At 42.5% G+C, this 17946-nt stretch overlaps 3 protein-coding genes across 3 annotated transcripts in view; 2 read left to right on the top strand and 1 right to left on the bottom strand.

The window, feature by feature from the left end:
• notch3 (notch receptor 3) overlaps positions 1-6130 on the top strand; it is a 32830-nt gene extending 26700 nt beyond the window's left edge. The window contains exons 27-33 of the mRNA XM_030790941.1: positions 91-316; positions 616-706; positions 875-1043; positions 1187-1491; positions 1762-1909; positions 2037-2134; positions 2253-6130. Of these exons, the coding sequence (XP_030646801.1) occupies positions 91-316; positions 616-706; positions 875-1043; positions 1187-1491; positions 1762-1909; positions 2037-2134; positions 2253-3758 (2543 nt within the window). The 3' untranslated portion in view covers positions 3759-6130. The remainder of the gene's footprint in view (positions 1-90; positions 317-615; positions 707-874; positions 1044-1186; positions 1492-1761; positions 1910-2036; positions 2135-2252) is intronic.
• A 205-nt stretch (positions 6131-6335) lies between these two features.
• LOC115826988 (retinol dehydrogenase 8) lies at positions 6336-10623 on the bottom strand. The gene is made up of 8 exons (XM_030790942.1): positions 10529-10623; positions 9817-9956; positions 9294-9417; positions 8984-9145; positions 8698-8877; positions 8477-8570; positions 7825-8008; positions 6336-7686 (listed from the first exon to the last, which is right to left on the bottom strand). The coding sequence occupies exons 3-8, from the start codon at positions 9388-9390 to the stop codon at positions 7471-7473; spliced, it is 933 nt and encodes a 310-aa protein (XP_030646802.1). The 5' UTR covers positions 9391-9417; positions 9817-9956; positions 10529-10623; the 3' UTR covers positions 6336-7470.
• Positions 10624-11820: 1197 nt separating this feature from the next.
• Positions 11821-17643, top strand: shfl (shiftless antiviral inhibitor of ribosomal frameshifting). Its single transcript, XM_030790191.1, has 9 exons — positions 11821-11916; positions 12544-12679; positions 12835-12884; positions 14765-14824; positions 15401-15439; positions 15969-16124; positions 16220-16323; positions 16473-16624; positions 16832-17643. The coding sequence occupies exons 1-9, from the start codon at positions 11890-11892 to the stop codon at positions 17050-17052; spliced, it is 945 nt and encodes a 314-aa protein (XP_030646051.1). The 5' UTR covers positions 11821-11889; the 3' UTR covers positions 17053-17643.
• Positions 17644-17946: the final 303 nt, after the last annotated feature.

The raw sequence follows: 17946 nt of genomic DNA, 5'->3' as shown, positions 1-17946 counted from the left end.
CATGTAAAGTAAAAAAAAAAAAAAAGAAAAAGTCGCTGAATGCAAGTTAATGAACAGTAAGCTGAATCCGTGGTATTTTCTGTTTATCAGGTGAGAAGATCCCAGGCTCCCCTGGCTTGGATGAATGGGGGAAACTGCTGCTGGTTGGGGTGGCAGCCGTGTTTATACTGGCTATACTGGTGATAGGCATGCTGATCGCAAGACGCAAGCGCGAGCACAGCACACTCTGGTTCCCGGAGGGCTTTTTCCTGAAGAAGGAGACAAGCAGCAACAAGAATCGCAGGGAGCCTGTGGGCCAGGACGCATTGGGCATGAAGTGAGTCAGACATTTAACGTCTCAGTCTCTTCTGCAGCAGTGGATCAGTGAAGCCTCTTTGGACAGTTCGTTTCAGTACAGTTCTAACTGAAAGTTGACAAGTTGTTAGAGGGTTACCTCAGTTCATGATGAGTCAAGCTGCATTATGGCTCACGTTTTACCCCATCACTTCTCTTTAGCGCAGGCTTCAAGTCAAATAGACCCTATATGTCACCAGACAAGAGTCCATTTTAGGACAGTTATGAATGATTTGGAGGTTTCAGTGTTAACTGTAAAAGCATCATCTTCTCTCTCCACAGACATATGCCCAAAGCAGTAGAGGAGTCTCTGCTGGGTGATCACAGTGACCAGTGGGTAGACACAGACTGCCCAGAGGCCAAGAGACTAAAGGTGAGATGTTACATTTATCTGCAAGCCATACTGTCTTTTCGAAACGAGATACATTAAGGAGGAGCACATTTGCGACCACCAGCGATCGGAGAGTGTAGAATTCACTGTATCCTGCGCAGCCTGTTTTGGTCCGGATGGTTTTAACGTTTTTGTGTGTTTGTGGTGCAGGTGGAGGAGCCTAGTATTCTTTCAGACAGTGAAGACGCTGTCGACTGCAGGCAGTGGACCCAGCACCACCTCGCAGCGGCAGATATCCGCATGCCTCCCTCCATGGCCCTCACTCCTCCACAGGGAGAGTTTGACAGCGACTGCATGGATGTTAATGTTCGTGGCCCAGGTCAGTGTTACTCTTAAAACTTAACACGCTCACAGTAGCATTATCACAGGTAATGTTTAGTCTAACTACAAAACCACATCGGTTTGTTGTTTTTGACTAATGGATAGAGATCTCTAATAAAGCATTTGATCTGATTGCTGCAGACGGCTTTACCCCCTTGATGCTGGCGTCGTTCTGTGGAGGAGGGCTCGAATCGGAAGTTGCTGAGGAGGACGACTCTGAGGAGTCTTCGGCCAATATCATATCCGACCTCATATACCAGGGCGCGTCCTTGGCCGCTCAGACCGACCGCACAGGCGAGACCGCCCTGCACCTGGCTGCCCGCTACGCCCGCGCCGATGCTGCCAAGAGGCTCCTGGACGCCGGCGCCGACGCCAACGCTCAGGACAACACAGGCCGCACACCTCTGCACGCAGCCGTCGCCGCTGACGCTCAAGGCGTCTTCCAGGTACAGTCACACAGATACAAACACACGTACGACACATTCACGATGATATTTACACTGTTTATACAGATGATTCAGCTGTGCTTGCCACAGATCAAATCCAGATAACTTTCAAACAACTGTCTTTCTCTATTTGAATGTTTTGAGCATGTTCAGGGAGATACAGGTCAGGTCTTGTGTTTATGTCTATGGCTGTATTGTGCTATTGACGTTAAAGCAGATTTTAAAATATTGAAAGCCGTGACAGTAACATAACCCTCCATTCCTTCACAGATCCTGATCAGAACTCGAGCCACAGACCTGGACGCCCGTATGTATGACGGATCCACAGCTCTGATCCTGGCAGCCCGCCTGGCAGTGGAGGGTATGGTAGAGGAGCTAATTACCTGCCATGCTGATGTCAATGCAGTTGATGAGATGGGTAAGTGTGTGTGTGTGTGTGTGTGTGAGAGAGAGAGAGAGAAAGTGAAAGGGAGAGAACGGATGTGACTGAAACTATGAGGAAGAAAAAGTGGTTTGATTCTTATCTCTGTTGTTTCTTCCTTCAGGTAAATCTGCGTTACACTGGGCAGCAGCAGTAAATAACGTTGAAGCCACAGTTGCCTTGTTGAAGAACGGAGCCAATAAAGATATGCAGGACCTCAAGGTGCTTAACCACATTCACGTTCACATTCAAATTTCTGACTAACGATCATCCCTCAGCGCATTTCTTTTTTTGTTCGTTCATTAAACTTTGCGTCCTGTTTTGCTTTCTGTCCTCTCAGGAGGAGACGCCACTCTTCTTGGCAGCCAGGGAGGGTAGCTGTGAAGCAGTCAAGGTCCTGCTGGCCCATTTTGCCAACAGAGAAATCACAGACCACATGGACAGACTGCCCCGAGACATCGCTCAGGAGAGGATGCATCACGACATAGTGCAGCTGCTTGACGAGTATAACACGGTGAGGAGCCCCCAGGGACACGCAGGGGCCGGGCACCACCTCGCGGGGGGCCACACGCTCTCCCCACTCATGTGTCCACCGAGCAACTTCCTGCCAGGGCTGAAGAACACCCCTCAGGGCAAAAAGAGCCGCCGCCCCGGTGCCAAGGGCTCTAGTATGGGTGGGCAACACGCCGCCAGCCTGAAAGAGTCGGCCAAGGCGCGCAATAAGAAGCTGACATTGGACATGCAGAGCGCGCTGTTGGAGAGCTCTGTTACCCTGTCCCCCGTTGACTCACTGGATTCACCTCGCGGTGGCACCAGCAACGCTGGCTATGTCACTAACCCCACCTCTCCAGCCGCCATGCCTTCGCCTGGCCTCTTCCACTCATCCATGTCAGTGCCCAGCACTCCCATGGTGCACAGTGCCATGTTGGATGGTAGCGGGCCTTTCGCGGTGTCTTTGGCACAGCTGAGCGACCTGGGCGACGGAGGACTCTCCATGCAGGGCCGTGTTTCCATGCCAACAGCCGGGGCAGTGAGTCAGGGGCCGCACAATTACGTGCTGAGCGCGGGCCAGATGGGGCTCAACATGGGCATGGTGAGCCCGGTGAGCGTGCCTTTCGACTGGCACAGCCGCATACCCCCCTCCTCCCAGTGCAGTCAACAGGCTGTGAACATGGTCCACCCAGTGAGCAGCCAGGCGGGCATGCACTCGCAGACGGCCGCTCTGCAGCAGCAGCAGAACAGCCTCCTCCTACACCAGCAGCACGTGTTTCGCAACACCCAGCCGGCCATGCTGCAGCCCACGCCCGTCTCCAGCGCACCCTCCCTCAGCCCGGTCAAGCTGCCTTCCATCGCCGAACAACAGCAGCAGCTCCACAGCCACAGTCTAGCCCGCATGGGCTCCTCAACACCTCCCACCCCTCAGCAGACACAGCCTCCGCCAGCCTTCTACCAGCAGCAACAACCTCCCCAGCCTCCGCAGCCCCCGCAGGCCCAAGCGGCTCCGCCACCTGCCCAGGCTACTCCACCTCAGGCCTCTCAGGCTCCTCCACCCCAGGCCAGCAGCAGCAGCAGCAGCAGCACAGGCCTGGAAGATTACCCTACCCCGCCTTCCCAGCACAGCTGCGTCTCTGCCATGGATGCCACGCCCAAGCATTTCCATCGCTTGCCCAGCGAGCACCCTTACCTGACCCCTTCACCAGAGTCTCCGGAGCCCTGGTCCAGCCCCTCCCCTCACTGTGTGTCTGATTGGTCTGACTCCACCCCCAGCCCAGCAGTCACCGCTCCCACCCAAACCCAGATTCCCCATGTCCAGGAGTCCAATGGGAAAATGCAGGTGTTTGCATGAACACCACATCGTACCATAGTATTTGGGACCTGGTAAGAGTAGAGGAGTCGCCTTATTCTAGGGCTTGTTTGTTTTTTTTTAATTGATCAGCCCATTTCCAAGATTTTAATTGGAGTAGGATTGACTGTTTTTGTCAAGAAGACTGTCTGCTGAAGTTGTCTGCAGAGAAAAAGTAAAGGGAAATTTGTGTTGTCTTAAAAAGAGAAGACAATTTAATGAAGTAAGACATTCTGTCACAGATGGACTCTTTTATTAATTAAAAAAAGTATATGAAGAAGAAAAACCAGGTCTTTCATTTCAAAGACTTGGGGATGCTCTCCTGAAACTAACAAACTTTTTAAAAAGTAGTTAAAGAAAAAAAAAAAGCAAAAGTTGAAGGAAATTCCATTCTTTTTTTATTTATTGTTTTTTTTTTGTTGTTGTTGTTGTTGTTATATTCCTCCAAACTGCCATGTGGGTGTTCTCTCCCTCTTTCTGTCTGGATTTCTCACCCTTTCCCACATACTTTCACGTTATTTTCCCATTTCCTGTTACATGAGATATCCGAGCTCTCCTGAGGCCAGTGTATGTGTATTTTTGTTACAAGGAAAGCAGCTCATCATGACATTAGTTTTATCTGTTCGTTGCCCGTCAGTCGGCACTGAAGTGTTTAACACTCCTTACACTGCCAGTCTCAGGTCACACAAACAGCAGTGTGGCCCGTCTTTTGAGTTACAGACAGAAAGAGAAGGAGGTCACGCCATTTTTGAGTGATATTATTTATTTAGGCCAGCGTTCAAACCACAAAATTGACAACCTACAGCTAGACTATACAAATTGGCCAGAATTAGTGATTCTGATTTGATGAATAGCGTTCTGATTTGATGAATTGTTCAAAAAAAAAAAGAAGAATGAACTGACACATTCCATAGAAGTATTATTCATAAGAATGTAGAGGGGCATCTTTGAAGCACTTCTTGAGGCATGTATTTGGGCCATTATTAGGGGGCAATCCGATAGCCAGAGGTCAGAAATGGTATATCGGAGACAGTGCTATCTGTCTTCAGCCTTATTTTACCGGAGGCTTCTGAACTCCCACCTACATAAGCCTTACAGAGTTTATAACATTTACATTTTGCCTTAGATTTTCTTTTTGTTTTTTTTCAGCATGTTTTGAAGGTATTATCTTGCCAACCACTATACCTGCCAGTTGCTACCTGTTAATTCTTTGGGGTTATATTAATTTCTTTTGTTTACTTTTTTGAGTTTTTTTTGTTTTTTATTTGTTTCATGGTCACCTTTTGTACACACCATGATGTGATATTGACTGCTGCTCTACATCATTCCCAAGTGGCATTTGTTTCTCTTCTACAAACATTCCCTCTTGCTTCCCAACAACTTGTTAGTGTGGAGCTTTAGATTGCTGCTGAGTTTCTGTCTTTTGATAAATCTCCTTTGGATAGTTGACAGCTTTCAACTGATACTTGACCAGAAGAAAGTCCTTCCCCCATGTTCCAGCTTTGTTCGTCGACCCCTGGTCCTGTTGCGGTTAAGGCTGTGCAGTACACTTCCTTTAACTGGGTCCTGTGGTCAAAGAGGTTTGTTCCTCTGTGGTTTAATTACGACCTGGAGAGAGGTCCCTGTAGTGTTAACGGGGAGTTGAGATCAGCCCATGTATTGGGTGCATTGGCTGGAGAGGTAACCACGGAACTGCTAGTGCTCTGTCACTCCTCAGGGAGGTGTTATATAGCATGCAGCGAAAGCGTTCCCCTGCATCTTTAGCAGTTCCCACCTCCCCAGCCAGGAAGATGAGATCCATCGCATCAGGTGAAAACGCACAAGTATGGCAAACACTGCTATGTAGTGTTGCCCTCACCAAGCGTTTTGCAACATAAACAGATCCTCGTCACTCCCACCAAATCCCAAACTCATTTATGTACCAGACCCTCTGTGCATGGGGCTTTGGTCACAGAGAGTATCATTTCAAAGCGAATGATACGGTTTAGGATTGGACAGATCTCTTACATATAGACCAAGCCCGGTCATAACCGTCTAATTTCTATTTCTAATTTCCAAACATTTTCGTGCTGCCATTTCCATAGCAGAACATACTGCCCCATAGAAATCTGACTCACACCTCTCGCTGCTTATCAAACAAAGGACCCTGAGCACCAGACTAACCAATTAAAGCAAAATATCACCTTCAGTGCAGTTCAGGTACCTGTAAAAATGTAGCCCTGGTCATGTGTTACAGTCCTCCGTATGTGTGAATTGTTTCAGTCTCATACATAAAATTAAAAAAAAAAAAAAATCTACTGAGGGGGATGTAGGGCTTGGTAAAGGTGTTTTACCCACATATTCAGGGTTCAGTATTTTCTTCTGTAGAAGTGCAAAAAAAAAAAAAAAAAACCTTCTTGTTCTTTCTTCCCACACAACAAAGTTCTCTGATCATTTCATAAATTCCAGTATGTGCTTGTAAATATGTTTGTCTTTAGATACACGTTAAAGAGAAGTCTTATGTTTCTAAAATAATGATGTACTAAAAAATGACAAAAAGTAAACGTGCTTTTATTAGAATTATTCTGAAGCTGAGGCTGTGACCCATGTTTATTGGAATTGCATTTTTAGAAAAGCTATAGATATTTTTCTGTCTTCATTATTAATTCCATACTTGTTTAAAAGTAGTTTAAATCATTGTATATAAATACCTTTTCACATTGTTTCTTTCTACAGACAAAAGTTGTAAAATAAGTTACTTCTAATAAAATAGTAGGGAACTACATTCCTGAGTTGTGTTGTCTCATCTCTTACCACACACCTCATAAAATCACACATTACTCAACATGGAAAGAACATGTTGACTAGCGGGACAAAGTCTTGATTATGCTGCCAGACAAATGTATACAATTTTCTCCCATGAACTCATGTCAAGAAACCTCTCTATTTCCAGCAATGTCCATTAAGAGGGTATTTTAAGCAAAGATTTCTTACCCCATACAACAGCGTCATCAGGAAGAAAATTCTGAATGTGTTAAAATGAAACACGTTTCACATTTTCATCATTGGGATTCATTTGGTACTCCAGTCCGCTTACGTGTACACCGTTATGTAGTTTTGAGTGTTTCAATGAAGTCTCACTTGTGGCAAGATAATTAGTGTTTTTGCATTTTTGTACCACTTCACTTCATATCATTCATATTCAGCTTATATCAATTTCAAGTCATGTGCTGTACACACATAAGCTTCTAAGCCACTGAAGGCAAATGGAGCTATTTTTATCTCAAAGAAGGATAGTCTTTTCTTCACACCGACCATTCATTTTAATGTGGTAATTTGACTAAACTCAACCTGATCTTCTACACATAAATGTACAATACATTATATGAAATCAACGTATGTTCATCTTGCTCAAGTCATCGCTTTAAAACAGCACTAAGAAGTAACTCACACTAAACACTGCAGTGCTGCATGGGTGAGATTCAGAATAAAAATTGCTTTTAAAGAGCTTATTCATTTGTCAGTAATGTGTATTTCTGCACTGATTTGTTACTTGCTCTTGGCCCACTGGAGAGCCCTTCTCTTCTTCTTCAGGATTCATCCACTTTGGTGGCAGGTGCCTGTTTGTATGAATCAATCAGTCTGGGAGTCGAACATTCAGTCCTCTTCATACTTATCTCCGAGTGGAGCCTGAATTTATCCTCCTCTTTCTGCAGGGATCATACTGAGAATTCCCTCATACAGTTCTCTTGCTCATTCTCTTCTGCAGAATACGAAAAAACCCCAGACTGGCGTTGAACACATTGTCGTGTTTGAAGATGAGCTTATAGAAGGCATCCAGGGGCAGACGGCCGGTGGGATCTGCATGTTTCAGTGCAGTCAAAGGCATGTACAGGCGGTTAGTCTGATGACGAAACGGAGGATCTTTTGCCACAATCAGCTGAAGGGTTTGCTGCAGAAAAACAGGTACTTAAAACTGACATAAGAAACAAAACACACACACACACACGCACGCACGCACACACACACACACAAATGCACAGAAAACCTCTGAAAAAAAGAGGTTCAAAAGAGTTAACAAGGAAGTTACCTCTGCCACTTCCTCTGGTGTCTGTCCGAGCGAGGTGAATACCTTCCGCGAATAAGGTAGGTATATCTGACGAAATATTCTGGCTGTCTCCTCATCTGTGCCGGTTAGGTCCATCTTCTCAGCGTCCTCGTACACCTTCCTCTCAAATTCTGTCACTACTGGGCCTGGCTCCACCAAACTCATCCTGGTGGAGGGGTAAGATAACGCCCTAATTCAACTTTTCATTACGGAAAATGTAATTGTTTCATTGTTTCATCGATAATTTGTCAATATAATTTTATTTTGTTAGTTAGTATATATCGTCAGTTACCGTGTTTTCGTATTTTCTTTGGGTTTTTTTTTTTACTGTATTATTACTCAAAGTCACCTCAGAGCCATGTCATGAGATCATTAGTTGTTTACAGTAAATTCACTGATTTGATACCACACGCCTACTCTGTGTAACCAGGCAACTGTAGCAGCATGTTTCTGATTGTACAGTGCAGGGGGAAAAGGCGCCTTTTTGTTCAATTTTACTGTAAAAACTGCACCCAGTTCTTACTGTTTTAGAGCAAAACCTCTGAGTTAATCATCTTACTAGGCGCATTAACATTCTGAAGTGTGCATTCCGTGTGTCAGATGTTGCCAGGTAACTGTGCCAATGTGTGCTCACCTGACGTTAAATTTCATGGCTTGCACAGCAAGACTCTCACAGAATCCTTCTACTGCAAATTTTGAAGCAGCATAGATATCATTGAAAAGTAATCCTGTAAGGAAAAATCAGCCATATATTAGCACTGCAAAGGTATTAATTGTCATTTCAAACATATTTAACTGTTTAAAGAGATTACACATTTAATGAATGCACTGACACCAGGATGAAGGACCACGCACCCTGAATTCCCATGACACTGCTCATGACCACTATGTGTCCACTCTGACGACGTTTCATGTCTGGCAAGACCTCTTTCACCAGTCGTACGAGGCCAAAGAAATTGGTGTTGAAGAGCTCCTGCATGGATGTCACACTCTGGCACTCCAACGGCCCAATCATGCCCACACCTGCATTATTTACTAACAACAACACAAACAAAATCATCAACGTCCACAAAGATTCACGTCAATGTAAGTATTTTTTAGGAGCATGTATGGTGAGAGTAAAAGAATGCCGTATACTCACCCAGTACATCGACTCGTCTGTCTGGCAAGCTATTAACACATTCTCTGATAGACTCTTCAGAGCAAGCGTCCAACTGACGGATCTCCAACGTTCTGTTCAGCGTCTCCCCTGCAGCGTTCTCCAGGGCCTCCTTCCTCTCGAGATCCCTCATGGTGGCAACCACTGACAAAGTACAGCACAGTCAAACAACACAAAATCAACAGAGTATGTCCACTGTAACCCATTCAAATGTTGTTTACATACTGCACATCATTACAAAAATCACACCAGCTTTAATAAAACCATGCTTGTTTTTTATTTCCTTTCTGACCTTTGAACCTCCTCAATTCATCTCTGGCCAAACGCACTGCCACCGCTAAGCCGATGCCGGAAGAACAACCTGTCACTAGCACCCTCCTGGTTCCCATGGTCCCCAAAAGCAAGAGATGTTTCCACTACAAAGACAATGTGTAGTCTTTAACTTACAAATACACTGTAACGGTTTACGATTATAAATAAAATCAATAAAGACAAAATATCCCAGTCAAAGCGCCGACCAATTATTTGTAAATTCCACCATTTCGTTTGGTATGTAATAAATGCACATCATTTAAAATGCACATCATTTGATTTAATTATGAATTCATGACATACAGTTTTATCTGGAAATAAGAGCGATCCATAGTTGCGCATTTTAAAACACTAATCGTGATTTAGTCAACAGAGAAATATGCTCTTTACCCGCTACAGAATACATGTATCCTGTATCAGACTTCTAACCGTCAATGTGTAAACACAATTTATAACTCACACTGAAAACTGTCGGTTAAAGAGTATTACATGGTAGTACTTACATCAAAAATTCTCACTCTTGAGAAGGGGATTCAGTGTCGCGATATATTCTCCTCTGAATGTCCCGTAAGGGCACACTCAACCCAAGTCCTGCCGTCCTTCAAGTCACTGTGTAACGGAGTTTCAGCCCATAGAGTGTCGTCTGGAATTGAAAGAAATCGTAGCTTGTCTGTGAATCATTACTCTATTGTCTCGTGCTCACCCATCTTTGACGTTTTCCCTGCAATGTCCTGCAATGGCTTTGCAGATTGCACGAGCTAGTGCATATAAATCCCTAATCCTATTTGTTCACCACAAGTGCATGTCGCTGTCGTGGCCTTGGCTATGTAACACATTATGTGAACTTATTATCTAACACAGATGGTGACAACATGGACATAGATTCAGGGGATACTATGTGCGGCTGAGCTCTGGGTGCTCGATATGATTTCATCTCACCTATTACAGCAACTAATGTTTCCCTTCATACAATTCTCTCACGAAATATCTACACAACAAAATAAAAAATAAACCAAAAAATCTCTAGCACAACTGTAAAGACAGTGATCATAATTTGACTGATAATTTGAAACATAATTTGAAAACATAGGTTTAAAGAACCCGACCGTTGTGCCGTTAAACACAAAATCATTGTCAGAACTCACAACAGCCAAGAACAACCTACGAAGCAAGCGATCACAAACCCGTTTAAATAGATTTGGTTATCCGTCTTACCGAAGCACGGGCTTTTACGTTTACATCTGAGATTAGTTTATGATTCTTCAGTTAGTAGGCTACACTCTGAAAATTGTTTCAACCTGATACATCGTGTCACTGCACTGTAACTTCGTGGGCAGTAGTATATAGTAAGTAGTCACCTAAAATGACTAACGTCAGTGTGATGACCTACAAGCGGAAAGAAAACAGGTCATGCAGCTCGCAGCCTACAGTTAGTTGGTGTCTGGGAAATGAAGTTCTTCTAAAAACATAACGGGTCAAACGAGGTGACGTCTGAAATAACGGCAAGGTCGACTACGGAAATTCAGCAGCCAGTTATCATGGGGTTAAAACCTACATCAGGTCAACCTCATGTAGACGTCAGAATTATACCTGTAAACGCTTGCCTCCTCCCTCACATGCATATGACTTTTTACAGATCTAAAGTATTTAAAGGCTAACTGATAACTAACTCTGTCATATGACTAAATGAATGTGCGCGTCATGCACACTCAAGCTGGGGGGGGGGCACGTGCCCCACCGAATTTTTGATGCCTGGATTTTTTAATATTTTATTTTATTTCTGTTATTTCTCATAATATGTAGTAATGGACATTTTATGCTATAAGTCAAACGTATTCTTCTAATTATGTCACAGATCATAACTCAAAAAGTCACACATCCCCTTTCCTTATGGTGTTGGTTTCTTCCAAAAGTTGCAGGATGAAATCGGTTCGCAACAGCAGGTACGCGCACACAGCACTTTGTTGAGCATCGATTTTAGAGAGGGGATGTACGCTACAGTTTAACAATGTGTCGCTGAGTTGATTAGAAGAGCATCAATCCCATTTTTAAACGTGTGAAAATGAAATGCAATTAGTTGTACACACTTTATTGCATTTGAGAAATATAGGTATAGTTTGTTTTGCAAGATAGTTGGCTAAAGTTAGTATCCATCCCTCAACCTGGTTGTTTAGCCCTTTGGCTCGGTAGTTAGTCATGACTTGTAATAGCATGGCATCCTATTTAATACTGGTAAAGGAGAGCTGTGTGAATCTTATGCTAGTGAGTTGATAGTTGCCCTCCCCACACCCCCACCCTTTGCACGATGCTCCTGACTAAATCGTAAATATGGAGAAGTAGAATGTGAGGGAAATTTCTCATGTCGTCTATAGCTCCACTCAGTGGTTAGTACAAGTAATTAGCCTATAATTTACTGACAAACAGAAAGGATAAATAAAAGCGTGTTCGTCTGCTTTACTTGAAAAGGACCAAAGGGCAGATCCTTCCTCCATGCCGGAAGTTATTTGCCTTGGGTTCGTTTGGAGAGTGAGACACCATTTAAAAACTGTATTTCGATTCTTCCGATCTCAAAAAAGATGTATCGTTCTCGAGACGAAGTGGAGGTAAACTATTATTTATCACTTTTCATTTTGATATCAACAAAAACGTTATTTGAAATGCTGTCGGTTTGAACGGCTACATTACACATGTTAGAGTTCAACTTATACATCACCTCCACACAACATTTGATATCTATTTTATAGGTAACATTAATCGGAGAGTAGTCTTCCTGTTTCCAAAACTGATTATCGCACGAACGATTGTTCTTAGAACTAAATAGTTCGTTGATTTTAACACATTCTGGTATATGTATCCTTTACACCAGGATCCCTTTTTCGTGCGTTAGCCTAGAACGCTTCTCTCTTTGAAGCAAGCACCCGTGCTATATCTTGTACCTTGTATACCGAATTTATGACAACAGTCATTATCACCATCATCATCATCATCATCATCATCGTAATACTTACTAACCTTAAGCGTTTTACAAAAGATCTTTAGGGGACAGTAGGACTGAACTTTTAGAAATATAAAGTTCTTAAAAAATAAACTGCTTCCACATAAGCTTGCTTGCAGAAAATTGGTTTTATATACTTTACATTTTTTATTTGCTTGCTGTTTTAGCGAATCATATTAATGTCATACACATTTCATCTCATTATATACATTTCTTTCCCTCAAATATAATGAAGCTGGAGAAAAGTGTAAGACGTCTAAGAGAGCAGTTCCATGGGAAAATTGCTATTGACAAAGCAGTTTTGCTCATGCGTCGCTATGGTAATAACTATCGGATGGTAGCTATGGAAATCGTACTGATGAAGAATAGAGGTAATAAAAAAAAAGTATTTTGAATACGTATATATATATATATACATGCATATATACTATCTGCACATTTATGTCAAATAAACGGTTATGTTTTTGATTTGTTACGTCATTAATAGTTTTCCAATGCATCATAATTTTTGTTTCATATTGCACAGACCTGGACAGTGAAGACATACGAAATCTGGAGACAGACCCCGTCGCTAAGGTGCACTTGTTAGGAATGGAATACTTTGAATATCTCTCTCTCTCTCTCTCTCTCTCTCTCTCTCTGTCCCTCTCTCTCTCTGACTGTGACAAACCTGCGTGTCCAGGGCTTGTTATTTTTCTTCTTGTTCTCTCCTTTTCTAGATATGTCGTTTTTCTTTTAGACCTCACTTTCCATTTGACTGGCCAATTTAGATTTATTGTTGTACTTCTGGTGTGATTGTCAGAGTTTACCTTGCGCCGCACTTTGGACTTAAATGTGCCGTCTAAGCCTGTGGGGGGAGCGTCGACTCTGTCCATTTGGAATGGGTTCAGATGCTCGTGCTTCAGTTGAGGACACCCTGATGGCAGTTACTTACAAAGTCGGTTAACAGATTATCAACTCAACCCATAGAATGAACACATCTGTTGCTGTGTTCCTGAACAGTGAAGGTTCACGGCGGGGGTATTAACTTGACTATCAAAAACAGTGAGCGTAACCATTTCCAAAACTCTCGTTTATGGAGAACAAAGGGGTAGGACGTGAGCTGTGCCATTGTGCAACATTCCCAAATGCTCCGAAAAACCCTCTCAGGCCTTAAAATGCAGCTCTGCAATATGTGCAGTGGGACAGGTGTCTTTACAGGACGTAAGAGATGTCTTTCTGACGAAATCACAGTGGGAACTCATAACTCGTAACCACTGACAGCTTTCCTTGTTTCCAGTGTGGTTATACTGTCACCCAAAAAAGGCAAGTCAAACTTAGTGTGGGTTTGAATGGGTATTCAAGGATATGGTGGTGAGTCTTAACGCTAGAGACCCTGCCAAATCTGTAATCATGGCAGTACTGCATTATTCTATGGGGAAATTGTGTTAAAGATAAGGGGCAGGTGTAGGAAGTTATAAGTAGCTGGCTAGTGTTTAGAGTGACCAGAGGGTGATTAATATCACACAGCAAACAAAGAATTATGGCAATACATCTCAGATTATGAGGGGCATGAACAGGTGGTCTAGCCATACCTATGTCTGTGGATCATTTATTACTGATTAATAGGCTTTAATTTACTGTGCTGAGCGAAATTAATGTCGTTTTAGTAAGACTTTGAGTACAACTGTCGTGAAATTTGTGGTATTCTCATTGAGGACGCAAAACACTCTTCAGAACCATGCGCTGGGTCATCAGAAAAAAACTTCGTTGCACTTAAATGTCATCGGTAGGCCAACATTTTTGGACTGGATGAAAAAGTTCAACTTGACGACAGTAATGAAATAAGTACGCATTATTCACTCTTTCCCTGTCTTTCCATTATTTATATTGATTTCTCTTGGGGCTCGGAAGAACGTGAAGGAAAACATACTCTACATGAGCTAAACTGATGTGGGGTATGCAATCACATCTACATTCATTTTTTAAGCTGAAAGTAACCAAATCAGCAGTTAAAGATGGTTTCATGATTAAAACAGATGTAAAATTGCTTTGATCTTGTTAATGTCTGCGTAATAGATGTAGGGAGAATTTTCTTTTCAGTCAACTGAGGGAAGCGGGGTGGGGGGGGATGAATGACATTTCTTACTTGCAACACTTCCTTTCGCGCTGGTATCGTAAGAGGATGGACACAGCTTGTGCTGTCTTGAATGAGGTAGAACCCGCAAAGTATCCAAAAAAGTTGATAGGTCTGGAGTTGTGGAAACTAGCACCACCTGAGTTTTAGACACATGTGGGGGGCGGGGGTAAATGTAATCTGTGTGTGTCCTTTTGATTTACTTTGTTAAATAAAGGAGACATTAAAAGTTAAAATATCTATCTCTTTCTCTCTCTCTTTCTCTTTCTCTCTTTCGCTCTCTCTCTCTTTCTCTCTCCTCCTCTCTCTTGCTTCTTGCTTCTCCCTTGTTTTCTCCTAGAATGTGATACTTAAACTCCAGAATGAAGAGAAGGAAAAAACACAATCTCCACCCCCAAAAGTATGGTACATGAAGAGAATATTGTCTCTTTTTTTTGTTCTCTTTATTTTCTCCTAGATATACACATTATCTGAAAACACAGTGAGTTAAGAGAAAGCTTGGACAGCTTTTCATCTTTGCTTCACTGTGTTCTTGCCTCAAAATTATTCTGTATTTTGGATTTTGATGTAATTTACTGTCAGCTTCAAACAGGAAATGTTCTCATGAGACCATGATCTAGCATATTCAGATCTCAAGCCTTTCCCAGACTAGTGTGTAAGATGTTTCTACCTTCTGAAAAGAGGCTAATATAAGTGTCTTGAAAGCAGACATCAAAGCCAGTAGAACTGATCCAGCTACTAGCTGTAGAGTTATTTTAATTAAGAACACAATGACAAACATGGTGAATGCGTTCTGTCAATGTATTTTTGTGCCATAAGTATATAAAGTAGTCTTAACGTGTTTTTATCTATGTAAAAGACAGAGGAAATCTCTGTTTCCGGTTTCATACTGGTTACAGAGCTATGAGTTTCAATACGTCACTGCACTTACTGCATAAATCTTTATGCTTTCTCTGTTGCCCCCCCCCCATCCCAGCCTAAACCAAAGAAAGAGCCCAAAGACAAGGACATACAGGTCAGTTTATTAGCTCCTCATCTGCCCACATGTAACTCTTTCAGTCACAAAAACATGAGTACACACAGGCTACAAGTACAGGTACATATAGAATTACAGGTTCACCTCTAATGTTTAATATTTAATTTGATGTAATAAATTTACTGATTATGTGGAATTTACTGAGTGTGTGAATAACAGTAACTATATTGTTATTACTCAGCCTGTACAGTCAACTAATGTAGCAAAGTATTAGTAGTGAGTACAGAGCATGAAGCTCACCTCATATGTGTTGTTAATTGTTTAAGACCATAGATTTCATTTCATTTCACATTTCATGTGGTTGGTCTGTTATAAATGAAATTTACTTTTGACATGTGGTTGGTTTGTTAAGCCCATCAAACTTTATTTCATGATTTTAGTTAGTCTGTGAAGTCAGTGTACTTTATTTCGTGAATGTGGTGTGTCCACTAAGCTCAATACACATAACTCATTTTCATTTTCATAACTTTGAGGTAATAAAAAAATGACTGACACCAGTTCTTCACAGGATCTCGCGGATGGTTTGCGGGTGCTTCCCCTGACTGAGAAAAACAAACGCATGTTTGACCAAGCCCAGAAAAACCTCATGCCTTCTGCATTACATCAGTTCGCCTGCGCTCCGTGTGATACGGACTGGTGGCGCTTGGTTCCCGAGAGAAAGAGGGTAACACACAACAGAGTTCAGTCACTCTGCTCCAAACTTGGCCAGTCGGTTAATCCAAGCTGAAGAGTTCACATCTACTGTAATGTGTTTTGTAGGTGTCCCGTTGTAAACGGTGCAAACAAAAGTATGATCCCGTGCCTGCCGGCAAAATGTGGGGAATTGCTGAGTTTCATTGTCTCCATTGCACACGCACTTTCAAGTGAGTGGCTCTCTGTATACAGGAAGCACTGGCCTTCATCTGTTAATCTTTTTTTTTTTTTTTTTAATGGGACATCTCATACTTAATTTGTTTTCTTGTCTACATATCTATGTTCCTCTGATTCTTTTTGCTTTTTCCTCTTTTCTTAGGGGTTTTGGTCGGATGGATGTGGGTTCTCCTTGTTACACCTGTCGTAATATAATCCTTCCAGGACAAATTTTACCTCCCAGGAAAAATATGATCAGGTCAAAAACCAAGCATGAGCACAGCTGTTTAGCTGAAGACTGCTACAACAGACAAGGTAATAGGCTGCAGTTAGTTGCAGTGAACATTAGGGGGCAGCCTTACACAATCTCAATTCAGCTTATTCTGTAGTGTCACTCCCTACAACTACAGTGTTCTCTCTGTAAACCTGTATGTAAAAAAAAGAAATAAATAAAATAAGTCATATTAATTGATATGCCCCATACCAGGCCCCATAATATTTCATGCCATGGTCTTCTCTTAGAACCCCATGTTCCTGGGACTGAGTGTGTCCACCCCCGCAGTCGTCATAGGAACAATAAGCCCAGAGTGGTGAACCCGAGTGATGGTCACATAAGCAGTGGCTCCACAGTGAACACCTGCCTGAGTCAGGGCAATCTGGCCGACCTATACGAGCTCATACTGGAAGACATCCGAGAGGAGCGTGAGGAAGAGTCGGACAGCAGCGCGAGTGGACACAGCTGAAACGAATGCCTTTATTATATATATTGTGATGTCCCAGTCAGTGTCAAAGTGGCAGGGATACCAATGTCACCAGCACCTTCTAATTAAGTTTGTACAGTTTTGTACCATGGAGATGTTTTGTTCTGATGTTATAAGTTTAATCCTGGTTCATTGCATGCAACCGCTGAAATTTTGTCCATGTCATAAATCATAAACGGCAAATGTTTTCATATCATAAATGCTGTCATAAACAGAAAACACTTCATTGTCCTCTTCAATACAAAACACATAGTCTCACCCGTTGTGGCAACGTTACTATTAAATTAGCCTGCACGTAATGCTTTTAGCAACAATCATTCCTTACTGAGCCCCAGTGAGTCCCTGAAAAGTTTCCAACTTAACCACTGCATTTTTGGCAATGTGTCCTCAAATGAACTCTTAACATTTTTCACAGATGTTAGTCAGTGCTCAGGACTTTTGCCGTCTTCTCTTTGCTTTTCGAGCAAGCTTCTGAGCTGATGTCAGGATTACTTAACTAATGTACTCCAGACACGGAATTGGATGCTTTTTGCAGCTTTCTAAAGCTGTTACAATTTTGGTGTTGAATTTTTAAGTCAGAAATTTTCATTTTTGTAACATTAAAGAAATTTTTCCAAAACTAGTACTGCTTTTGAATTCTCTGAAATATCTCATAACACGGCAGAGGACAAAACCTTAAACTTCTGTGAACTGAGGGGAGGGAATGAGGTAGGATTGGCCATTTCTTTTGTCTAAGAAGTGGATACGCAGGTAGTACCACTGTGACCGAGCATAATTCTCAACATAATCCATGTCTCTGTACACCTCAACTATTCTCTCAGCCAATGAGAGAAAGTTTGTCCTTTCTGAAAGGTAATGATAGACTTGTAATGGTAG

The sequence above is a fragment of the Chanos chanos genome, chromosome 13 (genome assembly GCF_902362185.1).
Source record: "Chanos chanos chromosome 13, fChaCha1.1, whole genome shotgun sequence".
Lineage (NCBI taxonomy): Eukaryota > Metazoa > Chordata > Actinopteri > Gonorynchiformes > Chanidae > Chanos > Chanos chanos.
Note: the sequence above shows the minus strand (reverse complement) of the source record. Positions and strands in the feature narration are given on the sequence as shown.

Coding starts and splice junctions, on each gene's coding strand:
- LOC115826988 (XM_030790942.1), bottom strand. CDS start 9,390: ATGGGAACCAGGAGGGTGCTAGTGACAGGTTGTTCTTCCGGCATCGGC. Junction 9,146..9,293: donor TGAATTGAGGAGGTTCAAAG/GTCAGAAAGGAA, acceptor GTACTTTGTCAG/TGGTTGCCACCATGAGGGAT. Junction 8,571..8,697: donor CAGTGTCATGGGAATTCAGG/GTGCGTGGTCCT, acceptor TTTTCCTTACAG/GATTACTTTTCAATGATATC.
- shfl (XM_030790191.1), top strand. CDS start 11,890: ATGTATCGTTCTCGAGACGAAGTGGAG. Junction 12,885..14,764: donor AGACAGACCCCGTCGCTAAG/GTGCACTTGTTA, acceptor GTTTTCTCCTAG/AATGTGATACTTAAACTCCA. Junction 14,825..15,400: donor CACAATCTCCACCCCCAAAA/GTATGGTACATG, acceptor CCCCCATCCCAG/CCTAAACCAAAGAAAGAGCC.